General features: G+C 38.4%; 2 protein-coding genes across 5 annotated transcripts in view; one reads left to right on the top strand and one right to left on the bottom strand.

Annotated features, from left to right (window-relative positions):
• Window positions 1-10,460, top strand: part of bltp3a (bridge-like lipid transfer protein family member 3A) — an 18,871-nt gene extending 8,411 nt beyond the window's left edge. The window contains exons 11-21 of the mRNA XM_055045792.1: window positions 203-348; window positions 1,208-1,349; window positions 2,034-2,227; window positions 2,828-4,029; window positions 4,870-5,042; window positions 5,126-5,265; window positions 5,737-5,887; window positions 6,379-6,644; window positions 6,754-6,862; window positions 6,987-7,078; window positions 7,735-10,460. Of these exons, the coding sequence (XP_054901767.1) occupies window positions 203-348; window positions 1,208-1,349; window positions 2,034-2,227; window positions 2,828-4,029; window positions 4,870-5,042; window positions 5,126-5,265; window positions 5,737-5,887; window positions 6,379-6,644; window positions 6,754-6,862; window positions 6,987-7,078; window positions 7,735-7,851 (2,732 nt within the window). The 3' untranslated portion in view covers window positions 7,852-10,460. The remainder of the gene's footprint in view (window positions 1-202; window positions 349-1,207; window positions 1,350-2,033; window positions 2,228-2,827; window positions 4,030-4,869; window positions 5,043-5,125; window positions 5,266-5,736; window positions 5,888-6,378; window positions 6,645-6,753; window positions 6,863-6,986; window positions 7,079-7,734) is intronic.
• taf11 (TAF11 RNA polymerase II, TATA box binding protein (TBP)-associated factor) lies at window positions 10,459-13,787 on the bottom strand. Of its 4 annotated transcripts, none has more exons than XM_055045798.1 (6): window positions 13,711-13,787; window positions 13,210-13,420; window positions 11,781-11,920; window positions 11,604-11,691; window positions 11,421-11,517; window positions 10,459-11,319 (listed from the first exon to the last, which is right to left on the bottom strand). In XM_055045798.1, exons 2-6 carry the CDS (start codon window positions 13,366-13,368, stop codon window positions 11,189-11,191), a joined length of 615 nt encoding a protein of 204 aa, XP_054901773.1. In that variant the 5' UTR covers window positions 13,369-13,420; window positions 13,711-13,787; the 3' UTR covers window positions 10,459-11,188. The 4 variants fall into 4 exon arrangements, with proteins under 4 accessions (XP_054901773.1, XP_054901772.1, XP_054901771.1 ...); XM_055045797.1 differs by having other exon boundaries at window positions 13,543-13,747; XM_055045796.1 differs by having other exon boundaries at window positions 13,210-13,415; window positions 13,543-13,747.

Raw genomic sequence — 13,787 nt, 5'->3', positions numbered from 1 at the left:
CCAGTGCCAAACGTTTTTTTCAGGAAATGTGTTTTTTTCAGGATCTATTTTTGGCAGGTTTTGACTATTTTACATAATTTCATCAAATAATTGGATTTAATTTCCTCATTTCAACTGAAGTTGGTATTATAACAGCTTTTAAGCTAATTTCAACTCATCCATATCCCCAAATACATCTCTCCTTCTCATCTGCAAACTTTAGATGGACAGACTAGCCCCAAGATGAACCCATCTGACAAAGAGCAGGCAGCCAGCAGGAACTCAATAACTGCTTCTTTAAATTCAATCCTGAAGAGGTTGCGATCTAGCTGCGTGGTGATCAGGATGGATGATGTGGACATTCACCAGGCAAGTTTTTATCTAAAACTGACTCCATGTACATTGCATGCAGACATTTAATGGAGTCAGAAACCTCTACAGATGGAGTAAAACAGTTGGACGCACACTGATGTTCCTACCAGCTTCATAAAATGACTGAATCAATGCTTGAGTAACATTTGTGCTTAGACATTTTTTCTGTTTACATGACTGAGATGAGATGAAAAGTTGCTTTTTTTTCAGGGGAAGAAAGTTGTACTAATCGTTTTCTTTCCTGTCTGTTTCCTACTAGCGGCGTGCTCATCACTTGCAGAATATAAGCTTCGCTCAATCAGCAGCCTTCAAGGCTTTTTAACTGACAGAGAGCAAAACTCCCTATAGAGCAGCATCACACTGTCTTACTGGTGAACTTTGCAATTCAATGGAAAATCAGTGAAAACACTCAGGGGAGCATAAAGGACAGCATGGCAATTGTTTTCATTTCCTTTATTCTTAACTGCGTCACTAGAAAGTGACTCTGAAAAATACCCCCTTTTGGTTGCTGTGGCACCTCTTAACTGATAAAACATCCGACAACCACAATAAATGACGTTGACTTCCCGCTTCTGCATTTTCAGCCATGACTCCATCACAAATGAGAATGTCAAAGGTAATTTTAGTTGCAAGAAAGTTTTAGTTCCCCGTCTGATAAAACCAAGAAATACCCAGGGGAGAGGTCTGAACGCCTGGCTCCCACCTTTTTTTTTAGTTTCTAAAAGGAACTCTTAGATCTTTACTCTGTTTCCTGCTTTTATCCACTAGCTGAATAATTTCTCATTTCTGCTCTCTGAGCAAATAAATTCCAGGTTTAATGATATGTCAGTTAACCACTTAATCATCATTCACTTAGGTGTCCACAAGGGGCCGTCACAACAAGAAGACTCATTCTTTAATATCCTGCAACCGGAAAGCTCTGCGTCTGCCAGATAACGTCCCAGCAGTTCATCTGCAGTTCACAGAGTATTACTTCCCTGAGAACTCCAATTTACCAGGTACCTGCATGGCTCCTCTTTACTTTACATTGATATTTTACTGTTTAAAATGATTGTTTAACTGATTTCAGTAAAATTTGGTGAAAAATTATTTGTGCCCTTTTGTTATTTAAGTTGCATTTTTGTAAATCTTATTTGTAATCTCAATCTATTCTGCCCTTACTTTTTATCATCAAGTAAGTTCTGACCCCATCATTATAAGGTATCTGAAGATCATTAAAAAGCTTAGTTCCATTTTAGGCCTCAGTAGACTTCAATACAATTAAATTACTATACTCTTGAATTACATATCCTCAAAAATTTATAAAAAGAGAAGATGAAAAGTTGTTTTTGAAAACTGAACCACAAACACTGAAGAAGTTTCAGTTTTTGGCAAGTACAGGTTGTGTTGCACATGTGATTACAGTCGGCTGTGATATCTGTATCCACGGAATAAAAAGTAAACTTGGGGAAAGAAAAAACAACAATACATCCATTCTTAGTTTTATTTCAAATGGGAGTATGTGTCCTGGTCTGGTGAAACTAAATGAACTTTTTGCCACGATTCCAAAATTTAGCAACTCTGTGATGGTAGTGAAACGTGATGGTCAGAGCATCATGACCACCATGTTTTTGCGTGACAGAACAAGAGTTACTTTGTTGTCTCTTACCAGAATGTTCCCTATTTTTTATTTTTCCTCCCAGTCCCCACTTCAAATCTGTATGTCCAGTTGAACAGCCTGCAGCTGTGTGTGGACGCAGCCAGCTTGCTGTGGATCAGTCTCTTCTCCAGGGGTCTTCTGCAGACCCTTGACCAGGTCAAAGCATTCTACCATTTGCAAGATAGTAAAAAGGCTGACGAGCATGTAGACATCCGCATGGACGCGGCTCACCTCAAGGTAGATGTTTAATATTTTGAGGATTTGTATGGATGCTCTCGTTGAACGTGCTTGATATTCAAACGGTGTAGTTTTGTAATAAAGTTCAATTTAACGTTTGATTTGTAAAATGTTATTTAAAGTTGAAACCACATATTTAAAAAGACACTCTTTTTTTTCTCACTGTCTGGACTTAAATCAGACCAAACTTTTCTAGTTTTAGGTTAATTAGAATTGCCAAAATTAATTCTATTTGCTAAATGCCATAAAACTTTGCAGAGACATTTTTCAAAACATAGCTTTCTGTTACATTTCAGTTTATATTTTCCCTGCTGTAGGATGTAGAATTTAGTATAATACTAATAACATTTAAAAAATTATATCATAAAATGGAAACTCAAAACTGTCTTCTTTAGTTCATTTGTATTGTTTTTTTTCTCCAAAGTGTGGTGATAGAAAAGTTTAAAAACTTACCTTAAAAATGCTTGGATTTTTAATGTAATTTAAGGTAATCTTGAAAAAAGTTAACAATCCCTTCATTTTTCTGTTTTCTATAGGGGTTTGCTTTCTATGTCACTATATAAATATTTATAGCTGTGAATGTTTTTTGTCTTTTCGTAGCTGATTATTCCTCTGGATTCCTCAATACTGGACCATCCCGAACGCCCTCAGTCACTCTCTGTTACTGTTCCCCAAATGGTTTTCAGCAACACTCGCAACTGCCCTCATGGCTCCACCGCTGACCTCAGCAACACGTGTGAAAAATTTGCCAGCTGCCCTTTCTTCCAGTCGACGCCACCTTGTCCTTACCCCAGAGAACCGAGTGTCTTCCATCCCGTTCCTTCCACTTTCCTTCGGCACGCTCAAGAAACTGAGCCGCAACCTATGGACAGGAAACAGCTGCGATCCCAGGATATCTGGTCTCTCAGTTTGTCCCGGGTTACGCTAGGTTTCGACGGTGCTCGGCGATTTCCCAAAGGGAAAACACAACCGTTTGTTGAGCCGTTCACCATGTCGGTGTGGATGTGTCAGCCGTCTGCCTTTAAGAGTGAATTGTTGTCTTCCCCCTCCAGTCCTCAGCAGGATGATGCCTCCTTTGCTTCTATCCACTTCCTGGCACACACCATCACCCCATTAAAGGTGTGGCTCAATCACTACCAGTACGTTGCCCTGCTGAGGATGAAGGATGCCATGGTTCGGTTGGGGACAGAGTTGAGCCGGGATCTGCAAGGTGATAAACAAACTCCCAGCCGGAAATCCAAACCACCTACAGTTTGTCTTGCTCTTCTGGTGGATGCGGTGGAAGTGGGTCTGCTGTTGCCCCCTGCCACCGCTGCCCCAGAGGAAGAGCTTCCCCAGACTCCAGAAACAGACAGCCCCAGCATGACAGACTCCGACATTTCCCCGACTCATCACTCTGACAATGGCATCCTGGAGGACAGTGGTTTGGAAAACGGCATCTCCTCCGTCAACGCGGCCACGGACGATCAGGAGGACCAAGATGGCATGGTGGAGCAGGCTTACGAGGCCGTAGAGGAGGAGAGGGAAGAGGTGGAGGAGAACGGACTGGCAACGGAGGAAGAGATGCCCGGTCTCTCGCCTCCCGTCTCACCCGGACCCTCTCCAGTGATTTCTCGTGAATCATCCACCTTCAGCCTAGAGGGGGAGCTGACGAGTGCAATCAGCGTCACCAAGGATGCCACCAAAGACGCCATCAGTGCCTCGCTGGATCTAACCAAAGGGGCTTTTTCCATAACGAAAGATGCCTTCAGCATACTAAGCCGAGGCTCAGGCATGAGTAAGCTGTTCAGTGCTCAGCCCAGGTGAGTCCCCAGTTAATGTTATTGAAATCCCCAGGTGTCTTCCACAAGTTTTTATACCCCTTGAATATTTCACATGGATAGTCATAACCGCTAACTTTAATGTATTTTATTGGAAATGTTTTTGATAGAAATTTTCAATAAATATGAAGCCGAAGGAACGTTCAAAGTTTTCAAATAATTTGTTTTACAAATCAAATTCTTGGAAGTATGTTGTACATTTTGTCTTCAGACTTGCCAGCTGCACATCTCGAAGGGTTTGTGTTTAGCTGTATGTGCAGGGAAATATTGGCCCATTCCTCTTATAAAATATCTTAAGTCAGATTTGATGGAGAGCTTCTGTGAATCTGCCTTTTTGGATTCTCAGTTGGATTTTGGTCTGCAGATTGAGTGGCCGATACTGATACATGGATACGTTTTATCTGAATTATTCAATTGTAGCTGTAGCTCTGTGTTTTCATTGTTCACCTCCACCTGACGCAATAACAAATTTTGCTGGGTGATAAATTGTCCCAGTAATTATTGCAATGAACATTAATATTGTGGTTTTGAAAATAATATTTCAAGTAAAATATTAGTAACGGCATAATAATGCAAGTTCACCCTCTCAAAGATCAATAAACATTGTAAACAATACTTAACACTGGAACGGGAACATATTTTAAACACCCAAAATATACAACAAACAAAATAGTAAATAAAATGGAAATAAAAGAACACATCTGCAAGCTCAAATAAAACGGATTACGATGTCTCTGGAAACAAAATTGTTCTTCAGAAGATATTTAGCATTGGAATGGAAATTTTTGATCTCAGTTTAATTTATCATGCGTGTGTTCTCAGGGAACTGAATCCGCGTTCAGAAGAGTCCTCCCCTAATCTGCATCATCAATCCTTGAAGCAGTCGCACTCCCAGCAGTCCTTTGATAGTGCCATCTTGGACGGCAGCCTCCCTGATGAAAACCTGTCTATCGACAGTGATTTCAGTGACAATTTTGTTGTTCTCATGGACTCGGGTATCTAATACTACCAGGTTTCCTGATCATTTTAACTGAGTGATACACAGGACGTATAGTTTACGATTGCGTTATGTTTCCAGAATCAGGTGTGGAGTCTTTGCGGATGAACAACACACCTGCAGGCAGCCGTGGAAGCCCCGCCGTGGGGACAGAGGGGGGCTCGTCAGCTGATCTCAGCAGTTCTCTCTCTCAAAGCACTGATGACGTCTCTCAGGATTTGGTGAGTTACTGTCACCACTCAGAAACATGTTGATTGTTCCAGAAAGAGCTTGTGGCTAACATATAACTTGCTACTTGAGCTGTGTGTGTGTATATACTCTGTCTTCCTTCACTCACATATGAACTGGTGATATTAAGGCCTTCCACAAAGTTGATTTAATGCTTTTGGCAATGCAAAAGCATTTGAGCTTTTCTATATAATTTTAACTTTGTGAAAAATCCTCAAAAGGAAATCTAACTTGTGTGTCAAGTTTGTAAGAACTGCTGAAGTTGTGGTATTATCTTTGCATACTGGAAAAACCAACAGTTCAAATGAATCATTTTTGCAAAATTACAACATTTATGACATCAATGCTCAGGCTGAGTTTTGATGGGAAGTTTTCCACAGGCACATGCTTCAAAATTATGAAAGAAAATAATCAAATTTAAATGTTTAAGAGGTTAATATGACTTCTAATGAGGTGAATTACAGTCCTCAGTGTTACTTCTGATCCTGAGTGGGACAGCATGTACCATGGAGGTACAAGGAGAAGACCAAGTAGTTGCTGTTCAAGCGCAGAATTTAACCCCAGTGCAGCTGGGAAATGTCCGACAATCGGACATCCTGGCTGGTCTCGTACAAGGTAACCTGAATTATCATGGCTTTCCTCAAAATTATGCCTAAAATGTGTCATTTAAATGTTAAAAAAAGACTTTCATTGGAATTTTCTTTTAAATTGGCTCTTAATACCTTTATTTTTGAACTCGGTAAAAAAACCTTGTGAAAAGATCAACCTTATTCTTTTCTTATGCGTTTTTGTCATTATTATTTCTCTGTTTGCTAATCTTCTACAGGTAATTTGAATAGTTTATGAGTCTTCAATGATTAATTGATATGTGTGTCACAACAGGTTTAATATCAATTGGATTTAAATTATGCTATGAGTGTTAAAGATAACTGATAAGACATTTGGATTTTCTTCTATTTTAGCATTTTTATTCTTGTCAAAAGAAGTGCATGATCTCATGCAACATTATGGTGAAGAGGATGCATTTAACCTTGAATAAACTAAAATGATGCTCATGTTTTGCTATATAAATAGGCTACAGATAAATTATCCTCATCTTTGTGCAGCTGCAGGTGAACCATCTCAGAGGCAGGACAGGCAGGGTTGCAGGACCTCTCCGGCTCTCTTGTTGAGGGCGGAAATGGGCCCATCTGTGGCTCAGCGCTCTGCTCTGGATGAGTCACTGGGTTTTCTGGATGTGAGACTGCAGGACTGCCAGGCAGAGTTTTTAGCCTCAACAGTAACCAACATTGGCCCTTTCCTTGAAGATGAGTTCAGTGTAGATGGTCAGCCAATAAGATTACACTTGTCCAACGTCACTGTAATTTTAAAGGTAAGTCGATGATCCTCAGAAGAAGAATTTATCCCTCAAAAGAAACATCACAACTTTTTGTGTCCAGCGTTAGTATATAGGTTAATGATTTAAGATATGTTTTCTTTAGGACGATGGTCCCAGAATCTACCCTACTGCTCCCCAACCCGTCCCTGCCAAATTCATTATAGATCAGCTGCTGCTCCAGCGAAGTGATGATGGAATTATGAGAATCAAAGGTGGAGAAAACAGTAGAGGTTTATTAAATAATAATCTGAAAAGCACAGAGAACACAAAATACATCTGCAGTCACACCTTCACCGAAAGATGAATCGAAAACTCATGATCTTTTTCTAATTTCAGCTGAGGGTGCAAACACTAAACCTTTAGCAGGTGTTCCTGCTGCCAACTTTGACACTTTTAATGGCGCTGACTCTGTCCAACAGCAAAATAAGGTAAGGAGGAAAAAACAAACATTTTAAATAGTTTGCTCGAGTGAAATTGGATAAAACAAACTTTTATCTCAATAAAGTAGAAGTAGCTTTTGTATTTAGGTGATGCTACTTACAAACTGATTTGGATTATGTTTACATTCTCCGTAAAATTGACTGAAATTCTGTTGAAGAAGCTGTTTCCCATAGAAGAGTTGATTATTAAAAGATAAATTTCTCCTCCCTTGCTGAAATATTTACCAAAGCATTGAGCACATGGCCAGTGTTTGATCTGTCATTTTGTTTTACTGGTGTTAGACAAGCCTGTCAGCCAGCCTATGACACAGCTTTATCCTATTTTATAATGATCCAAATTCAAATAAAATCAATGCTTCAAAGGGAATTTAGTATTAAATTAAAATAGTTGGCCATTTCACAGGCCTTCCTCACATTTGGAGAACTTTTAGATTTTTTATCCACACAATGGAAAAATTTTCAAAAACATTCAAACTTTTCTTCTACTTCTACTTTATCTTTTTTACATTTGAAAAGGTTTGTGTCCTCATGGAAGTCGTTAATGGTTTTATTTTCACACCCGTTACATTTAAATCCACACACTGTGCAGCTTTGTGTCAAAATACCAGCTATATTATTTAACTAGAATAATGTTGCTTTTGCAGAGTCAAACGCTGGAGAGCCAACTCTGGGACACTCAGGCTGCCCTCACACAGGCCCTGACTGAAAGAGAGCGCCTCCTCCAGGAAGTAAGGAAGTACGACCCCACTTTTACGCTCTAATCCTCTTTAGATGCTGACCTCTAACCTCTGGGGCTGAGAACAGAGCAGAGCTCAATTAAATCATCTCTAAAGATAAATCCAGGAAAATGAGCCGTGAATCCAAACTGTGGCTTCATATCACCTTCAACTGGCACACACAGTCCAGGAGATTGCAAACAAATCCCCTGTAGCTGTTACTAGAAAGCCAAGGCCTGTTGAGTTCATTTTTAGGTACACAATGGTTCTTTTTTATTTCTGGCAGTTTAGATATTCATTCCCGATACGCTTAATAGATTTACTCTGGTTTTTATCTCAAACAAGTCAGGGTGGTGGGAAATCATTGTGAGGTTTTAGTGTGAAACAAAGCATGCAACATGATCAAGCTTTGAAAGTTTGGCTTTAAAGAAGCCAAACTTTTTCCACTTATTACTGTGCGGTATGGAATTGTTGCACAGACACTGCCATTCAGCTGCTAGTTCATCAGTCCCTTCTCTTATACTGCATGCTTAATTAGCAGTGCTAATTCAATAGAAAAAAATGTAGCACATTTTTTTATTGACAGTTTTAGTGCTGGATTTGTGTCGTTATTTGTTTGGTGTAAGATAGCAAAAAAAAAAAAGTTTAATTTTATTTTGAAGTGTCAATTTAAACAGCTTTGTGAAAGGTAGGTGAAAAAAATGCACTTTATTTATAAAGTAAGCTTCCACTTCTTTCATGGAAAGCTTGAAGCATCTCAGTTTCCACATTTTTCTCTGTGTATCACCAAGTGGGAATAATACACACTCATACCAAGCTGTTCTGATGGAGCAGGTTGGATTATCTCCCAGTGTTATTTTATTTTATGTATTTCTTTTATACTGTGATGACTAATGTCCTCTGAGGGTGAACATCTACTGAAGACAGCATGCCTTCCTCACATTTGGAGAAAATTTACTCAGTTTAATCATCTGTTGTGGAGAGGTTTGTGATTATGTCTCCTTACCATAGCTTTGTAGCTTGCCAGGAAACAACTGACGAAACATGTGCTACATTGGTGAACTTACATGTCTTTGTGTTATTTTACTTGACTATATTTATTTTTCATTTTTTTAGTGTTTTTTTATGTTTTTATTTTAAAAAAATATTTTAAAAGGTGGTACTGATGACATGAAAGATTAAATAACTGGAATAGTCGCTCTTTTGATTTGGATTTGTTGCCAATTTTATTTCCTGCAGAAAATCTTGGACAGGAATGAATTTGAAAGTGGATATATTTAGGAAAAAGAAGCCAACATTTGTTTTGCTGAATCGGGGATTTTCTTTTAGTGAAAGTCCTATTGTTTTTTTTCTTCTTTTGGCTCTAATTTGTAGCGGTGTAAAGGTACCTGGGAGACCTCTGGTGGCAGAAACGTGTCATTTTAAACGTGTCCGTTTAAAATATTTCAGCAAAGTTACACTGGAAGTTACAGTAGAATATTAATTAAAACTTTATTTCAGCAATTCACTTTAGAAAGTGAAAAAAAACATCTAAAGAGAGAGAGAACAAAGTACTTCAAGATGTCATAATAGACAGCTGCTCTGATTTTGGGTTTGATAAAAACCCAAAGACTGACAAAATGTTACTTTAAGTAGCTTGGATTCCGAATGAAATGGAAAAAAGTATTTTCATCTGAAAAAAGAACCTTGGATCAGTCGTACGACCATATTTCTGCATCATCAAGATCAACAGAAACATACTCTTGATATATCTATGCTACTTTCAGTTTTTGAACTGAGTTACTGAAATAAACTTTTCAGTAATATTTTAAAATTTAGCTGTACAGCAGACAGATCTTCTCTAAAGACCACTGTTGTCTATCTAAACAATAGGAAGACATCAGTTTTACATGAAACCCGTCGAAGAAAAGAAATGCTGCATATTTTTCAGTGCACATTTTCAGAAATTTGTGTTCTATACTCATCTGCATGCAGACTCCAGAATAAGCCTCAATATATTGGTGTACTAAAGCAGATATACTGCCCATTTACCTCAATACATGTGATCTTTTTATTACCGTTTGCTGTTTTAGTTTCTGCATGGCCTTAATGGACAAAGATGTTCTATGCTGGATGCAACATGTAGCTTCGAAGTTTCCTGTAGTTCCTCTGTAAAACCTTAGTATTAAGTAGCATCTCTGTTAAAACTGGAGAGTTTGAGTCAAATTTCCACTAAAACTTACACTAGACTTCCTTTACAGTCCACAGCAGGCCAGTGATTTCCATGACAATGTAACTCACTCACTGTGCCATGCAAAGAGGAGAAGCTGAAAAGTAGAGTTACAGGCATTTTCTCAACCCGGGATGCATGTGCTGAAGTGATTTATTTTACTTTTTTGTGTGTGAAATTTATGCCTTGTGAATTACTTGCACTGGTGAAGTCAATTCACAGGAACTCACACTCGTTTTGATGTGAATCACTTCAAAAAGAATGCATACAGGTCATTGTGGAAATGTTTAAAGTGGTGCAGAAAAACTGGACAGTATGGTTTTTGTCATTTGTGTAAAAATACAATGGCTTTATGGTACTCATCACTCCATCAAGACTAATGTAAAACTGGTTCTGTGAACCAATGAGAGAATGTTGATGAGACTAAATAAATTACTAAAACATTTTTGAAGTGAATTTATTGTCTTTTCTTGCAGTATCTGCTGCATGTTTCAATTCAACTTTACAAAATGCAGTTTAAGTTGCAACCAAAATAAAACCATAAGCAAAAACATGGAGGACAATTAACACTGTACATCATCCTGAACTCACGGTGAAACATGGTGGTGGCACTATCATGCAATGGGCACACTTGCACTAAGGCCTCATCTAAAAATGTTAAGACAGGACGACTGGAGTTTGATGGTCCTAGTTTAATTAAAACCATATTCTTGTTTAAGAATAGACTTATTCAAACTCCATTCTACAAATGTATGCACACTTCCAAATTTGTTAAATATATATATATGTATATATATATATATTTTTTTTTTAATTGACAATTACCACCTAAGTGTTAATCTATCATAAACTAATAAAATTCTAAAAATTACTCAAATTCAGTTTGGCTTGTAACATGACAATGCGAAAAAGTTCAGGGGCTGCAAATATTTGTTGGCGGTTGAACTTACCACCCACATATTAACCAAAAAGTAGTAAAAGAAAAAGATATAAAACTTATATTTACATGTTTCAATAAGTATTTAAATTAATACATAGAGCCTTCCAGCAATGTACCCTTACAGACACTGGGCTCCATCAATAATTGTGAGCAGCCTCTGGATGAATCAGAGATTTTCCCACAACGGTTTTAAATATCACGAATGTCCTCATTCATCGCGCAGCTTGAGAGGCTCAGTGAAACAGGATGTGCTTGTATTTGGAGTTGGGAATCTGATCTCGACTCTTCAGCCTCCTAACTGCTTCCCTCAGGTGTTTAGGCTGAAGTGGTGGCGTGTCTCCCCACTTCTCACAAACATCCAGAGCTGAAAAAGAAAAATAACACAGAATAGTCTATTTAAAAAAACAAACAAAAAAAAAAAAACTATTGTGTGCTTTAGGATTGTTTGGTAAACCATCCTCTCACCTTCCTCAACAATCTCCCCGACGAAAACTTTGGCGATGCCAGACATGGCAATAACCACATTCTGGGAAACTGATGACCCGGTTATGGACTGGATCAGCTGAAATATGGAAATTATAAAGCAGCCATAAGAAACTCCAGTTTGAAGTTTTGAAATAAATATGTCAGTTTTAATAACCAGCTCACCCTCTTAATGGCAGCCTTTGGGAAAGCGGAACGTCTGTACATCTCATAGCGATTGAGCTGCTCTTCAGAAAACGATGACACCAAAACCCTAAATAATGCAGGAGGGAAAGTTGGATCAAAAAGGACACTTTCAGTGAAGTTTGTAAAGAGAGAAGTGATCTTCCGTGACAGCCTTACTGCATCTTCTGTATTTCATCCTCGTCGACCTTGTGGCGCTTCTCTTTTTTCTTTTCTGGCTCCACTTTGAGTCGCTTAGAGGAAGGCTGACCGGAGGTTCCCTCTTCCTCATCGTCTGCTGCTGCCACTGCTTCAGTTTCCTTCAGAGTGCAACAAAAAACATGTTGGGCAAAAAAACATTAGTGAAATCAGATAGTTGACATATCAACAATATTACAAAGGTATTAATATTTTCTGTAGATTGTAATCCACATTTCTGCACTTTACTTTTAAAACCAATTTCCACTGCAATGCAGGCACTTAACTCTTATTTAAAATATTCAAAACTGAACAAATGTTAGTTTTGTGTTGTCAGGAACTCAATTTCACCAAAGTCATCTATGTGAACTTCTATAACCTTTGGGTTTAATCTCCAGTGGTATTTGTAACAACTTCCTTTTTTATAGTTAGTTTGGTCAGATCATTTATTTCACCCTATCCATATGACCGATCTGTCTCTGTATCCCGCTCGGCTGTCCTCAACCAGTCTGAGCCTGTCTCACTTAACATGTTTACGGAAGTGAACACATCATATGAAACCCCCAGGTTCCCCTCCTTATGAGGAGCCCTGCATGTATTTTTAAAGAGCTTTCAAATCATCAAGTTTTCATCATCATATATGCTTTTACTAAACATGCAGTAGTGAATCCAATAACAGAAAAAAAACAAACATATAGGTGTACAAGCAGACAGTCAGTAAATTGTTGACATCTCCGCGGCCGCCTTAATATCACCACAGGCATGGCGAGAAAATGTGACAAAACATAAACAATGAAGATGCACTTTGGTGCATTTGAACATGTTAAAGCTGTGTGACTATTTACTTTTGCTTAGTTTCATCACTGACACTTTTTAATCCAATCAAGATTCAAGTATCAGTTAATTTTTACTTAATCCTTTAGTAGGAGTATTCAATCACGGAAAGGCTCAACAGGTTCAACCACAACTCCTCACTAACACAGAATTTCTGTCATCTCCTTGCTGAGAGTCGCTTTCAGCAGCTGGCTGAACCACTCTTAGTAGAAAATGTTAGGATAAGACAGGAGCTTTCTATGAGAATCTTTAAGGATACATCTCCTTTGTTCAAGCCATCCCGTATCATTTCAAAAATATGTTTCCTGGGGATAAAACTTGAGATTTGTGTTCAAACCATTATTGGCACTAAATGTGGTAGGCGTCAATCTCATACGATTCTCAGATATCAGTGGCATATAGACATTTATCATTTGCCTCTTTTATGTGGGATCTAAACCTCTCAATTCATATCTGCAACTTTTCTGTCAGGGATATCATTTAAATCACTTTGGTTCATCACTATGTAAAGCATGTTTTACTGCTACTCGACTTGTTGACGTTTTAGAAACTTTTTTTAAAAAGTAAATTCACTTACAGTCTTCAAATCTTTGAGATGATCCTGCGTAGGCGGTTCTTTGCTGTCATCTGCAGAAGTCTCCGGAACAGACTCATGTTCGTTCTTCGGGTTCTCCTCGTTGATAAAGCCCTCTTTTTCAAATGAACCTTCTGTTTTTATCCGTGCAGGGTCCGCCATGACTCCTCAGATTCTCCCAACACAGCTGCTCTTTACGGTCTAACAGTCTGCACTGATACAGAGGAAACAGTGCACTGATAAACTGAACCCGTAGCTTGTTTTATGTTTAATAAAAACTCTCAAACAGAACTTGATCTGGTAAACATTCGCTTAAAAGCTAGTCAATGAGCTAACCGTTTGCTGTCGAACACACGGTGTCGTTAGATAGCTGATGCTGCTAACACTTGACTAAAGAAAAACGCTGCTTTGACGCACAGAAACTCAATTTGTTAAATCAGTTGTGAAATAACGACCGCATTAAAAGTAACAAACTGTAGAAAGATTGTGCAAGTTCTCAGCTACCTCCTGCTAATGCGCTTCCTCTTAGCTTTATTTTCAGTGAAATGATGTTTAAGAACTACGCACTGGGTGCATTACCG

The sequence above is a fragment of the Poeciliopsis prolifica genome, unplaced genomic scaffold (assembly GCF_027474105.1).
Source record: "Poeciliopsis prolifica strain line A6 unplaced genomic scaffold, Auburn_PproV2 SCAFFOLD023, whole genome shotgun sequence".
Taxonomy (NCBI): domain Eukaryota; kingdom Metazoa; phylum Chordata; class Actinopteri; order Cyprinodontiformes; family Poeciliidae; genus Poeciliopsis; species Poeciliopsis prolifica.
This window is presented reverse-complemented; position numbering and strand designations above follow the sequence as displayed.

Excerpts from the sequence above, each read along its gene's own strand:
- taf11 (XM_055045798.1), bottom strand. The coding sequence starts at position 13,368 with ATGGCGGACCCTGCACGGATAAAAACAGAAGGTTCATTTGAAAAAGAG. Across the intron at positions 11,921-13,209 it reads ATCTCAAAGATTTGAAGACT|GAAACTGAAGCAGTGGCAGC; the intron begins GTAAGTGAATTT and ends TGCACTCTGAAG. Across the intron at positions 11,518-11,603 it reads CAAAGGCTGCCATTAAGAGG|CTGATCCAGTCCATAACCGG; the intron begins GTGAGCTGGTTA and ends TCCATATTTCAG.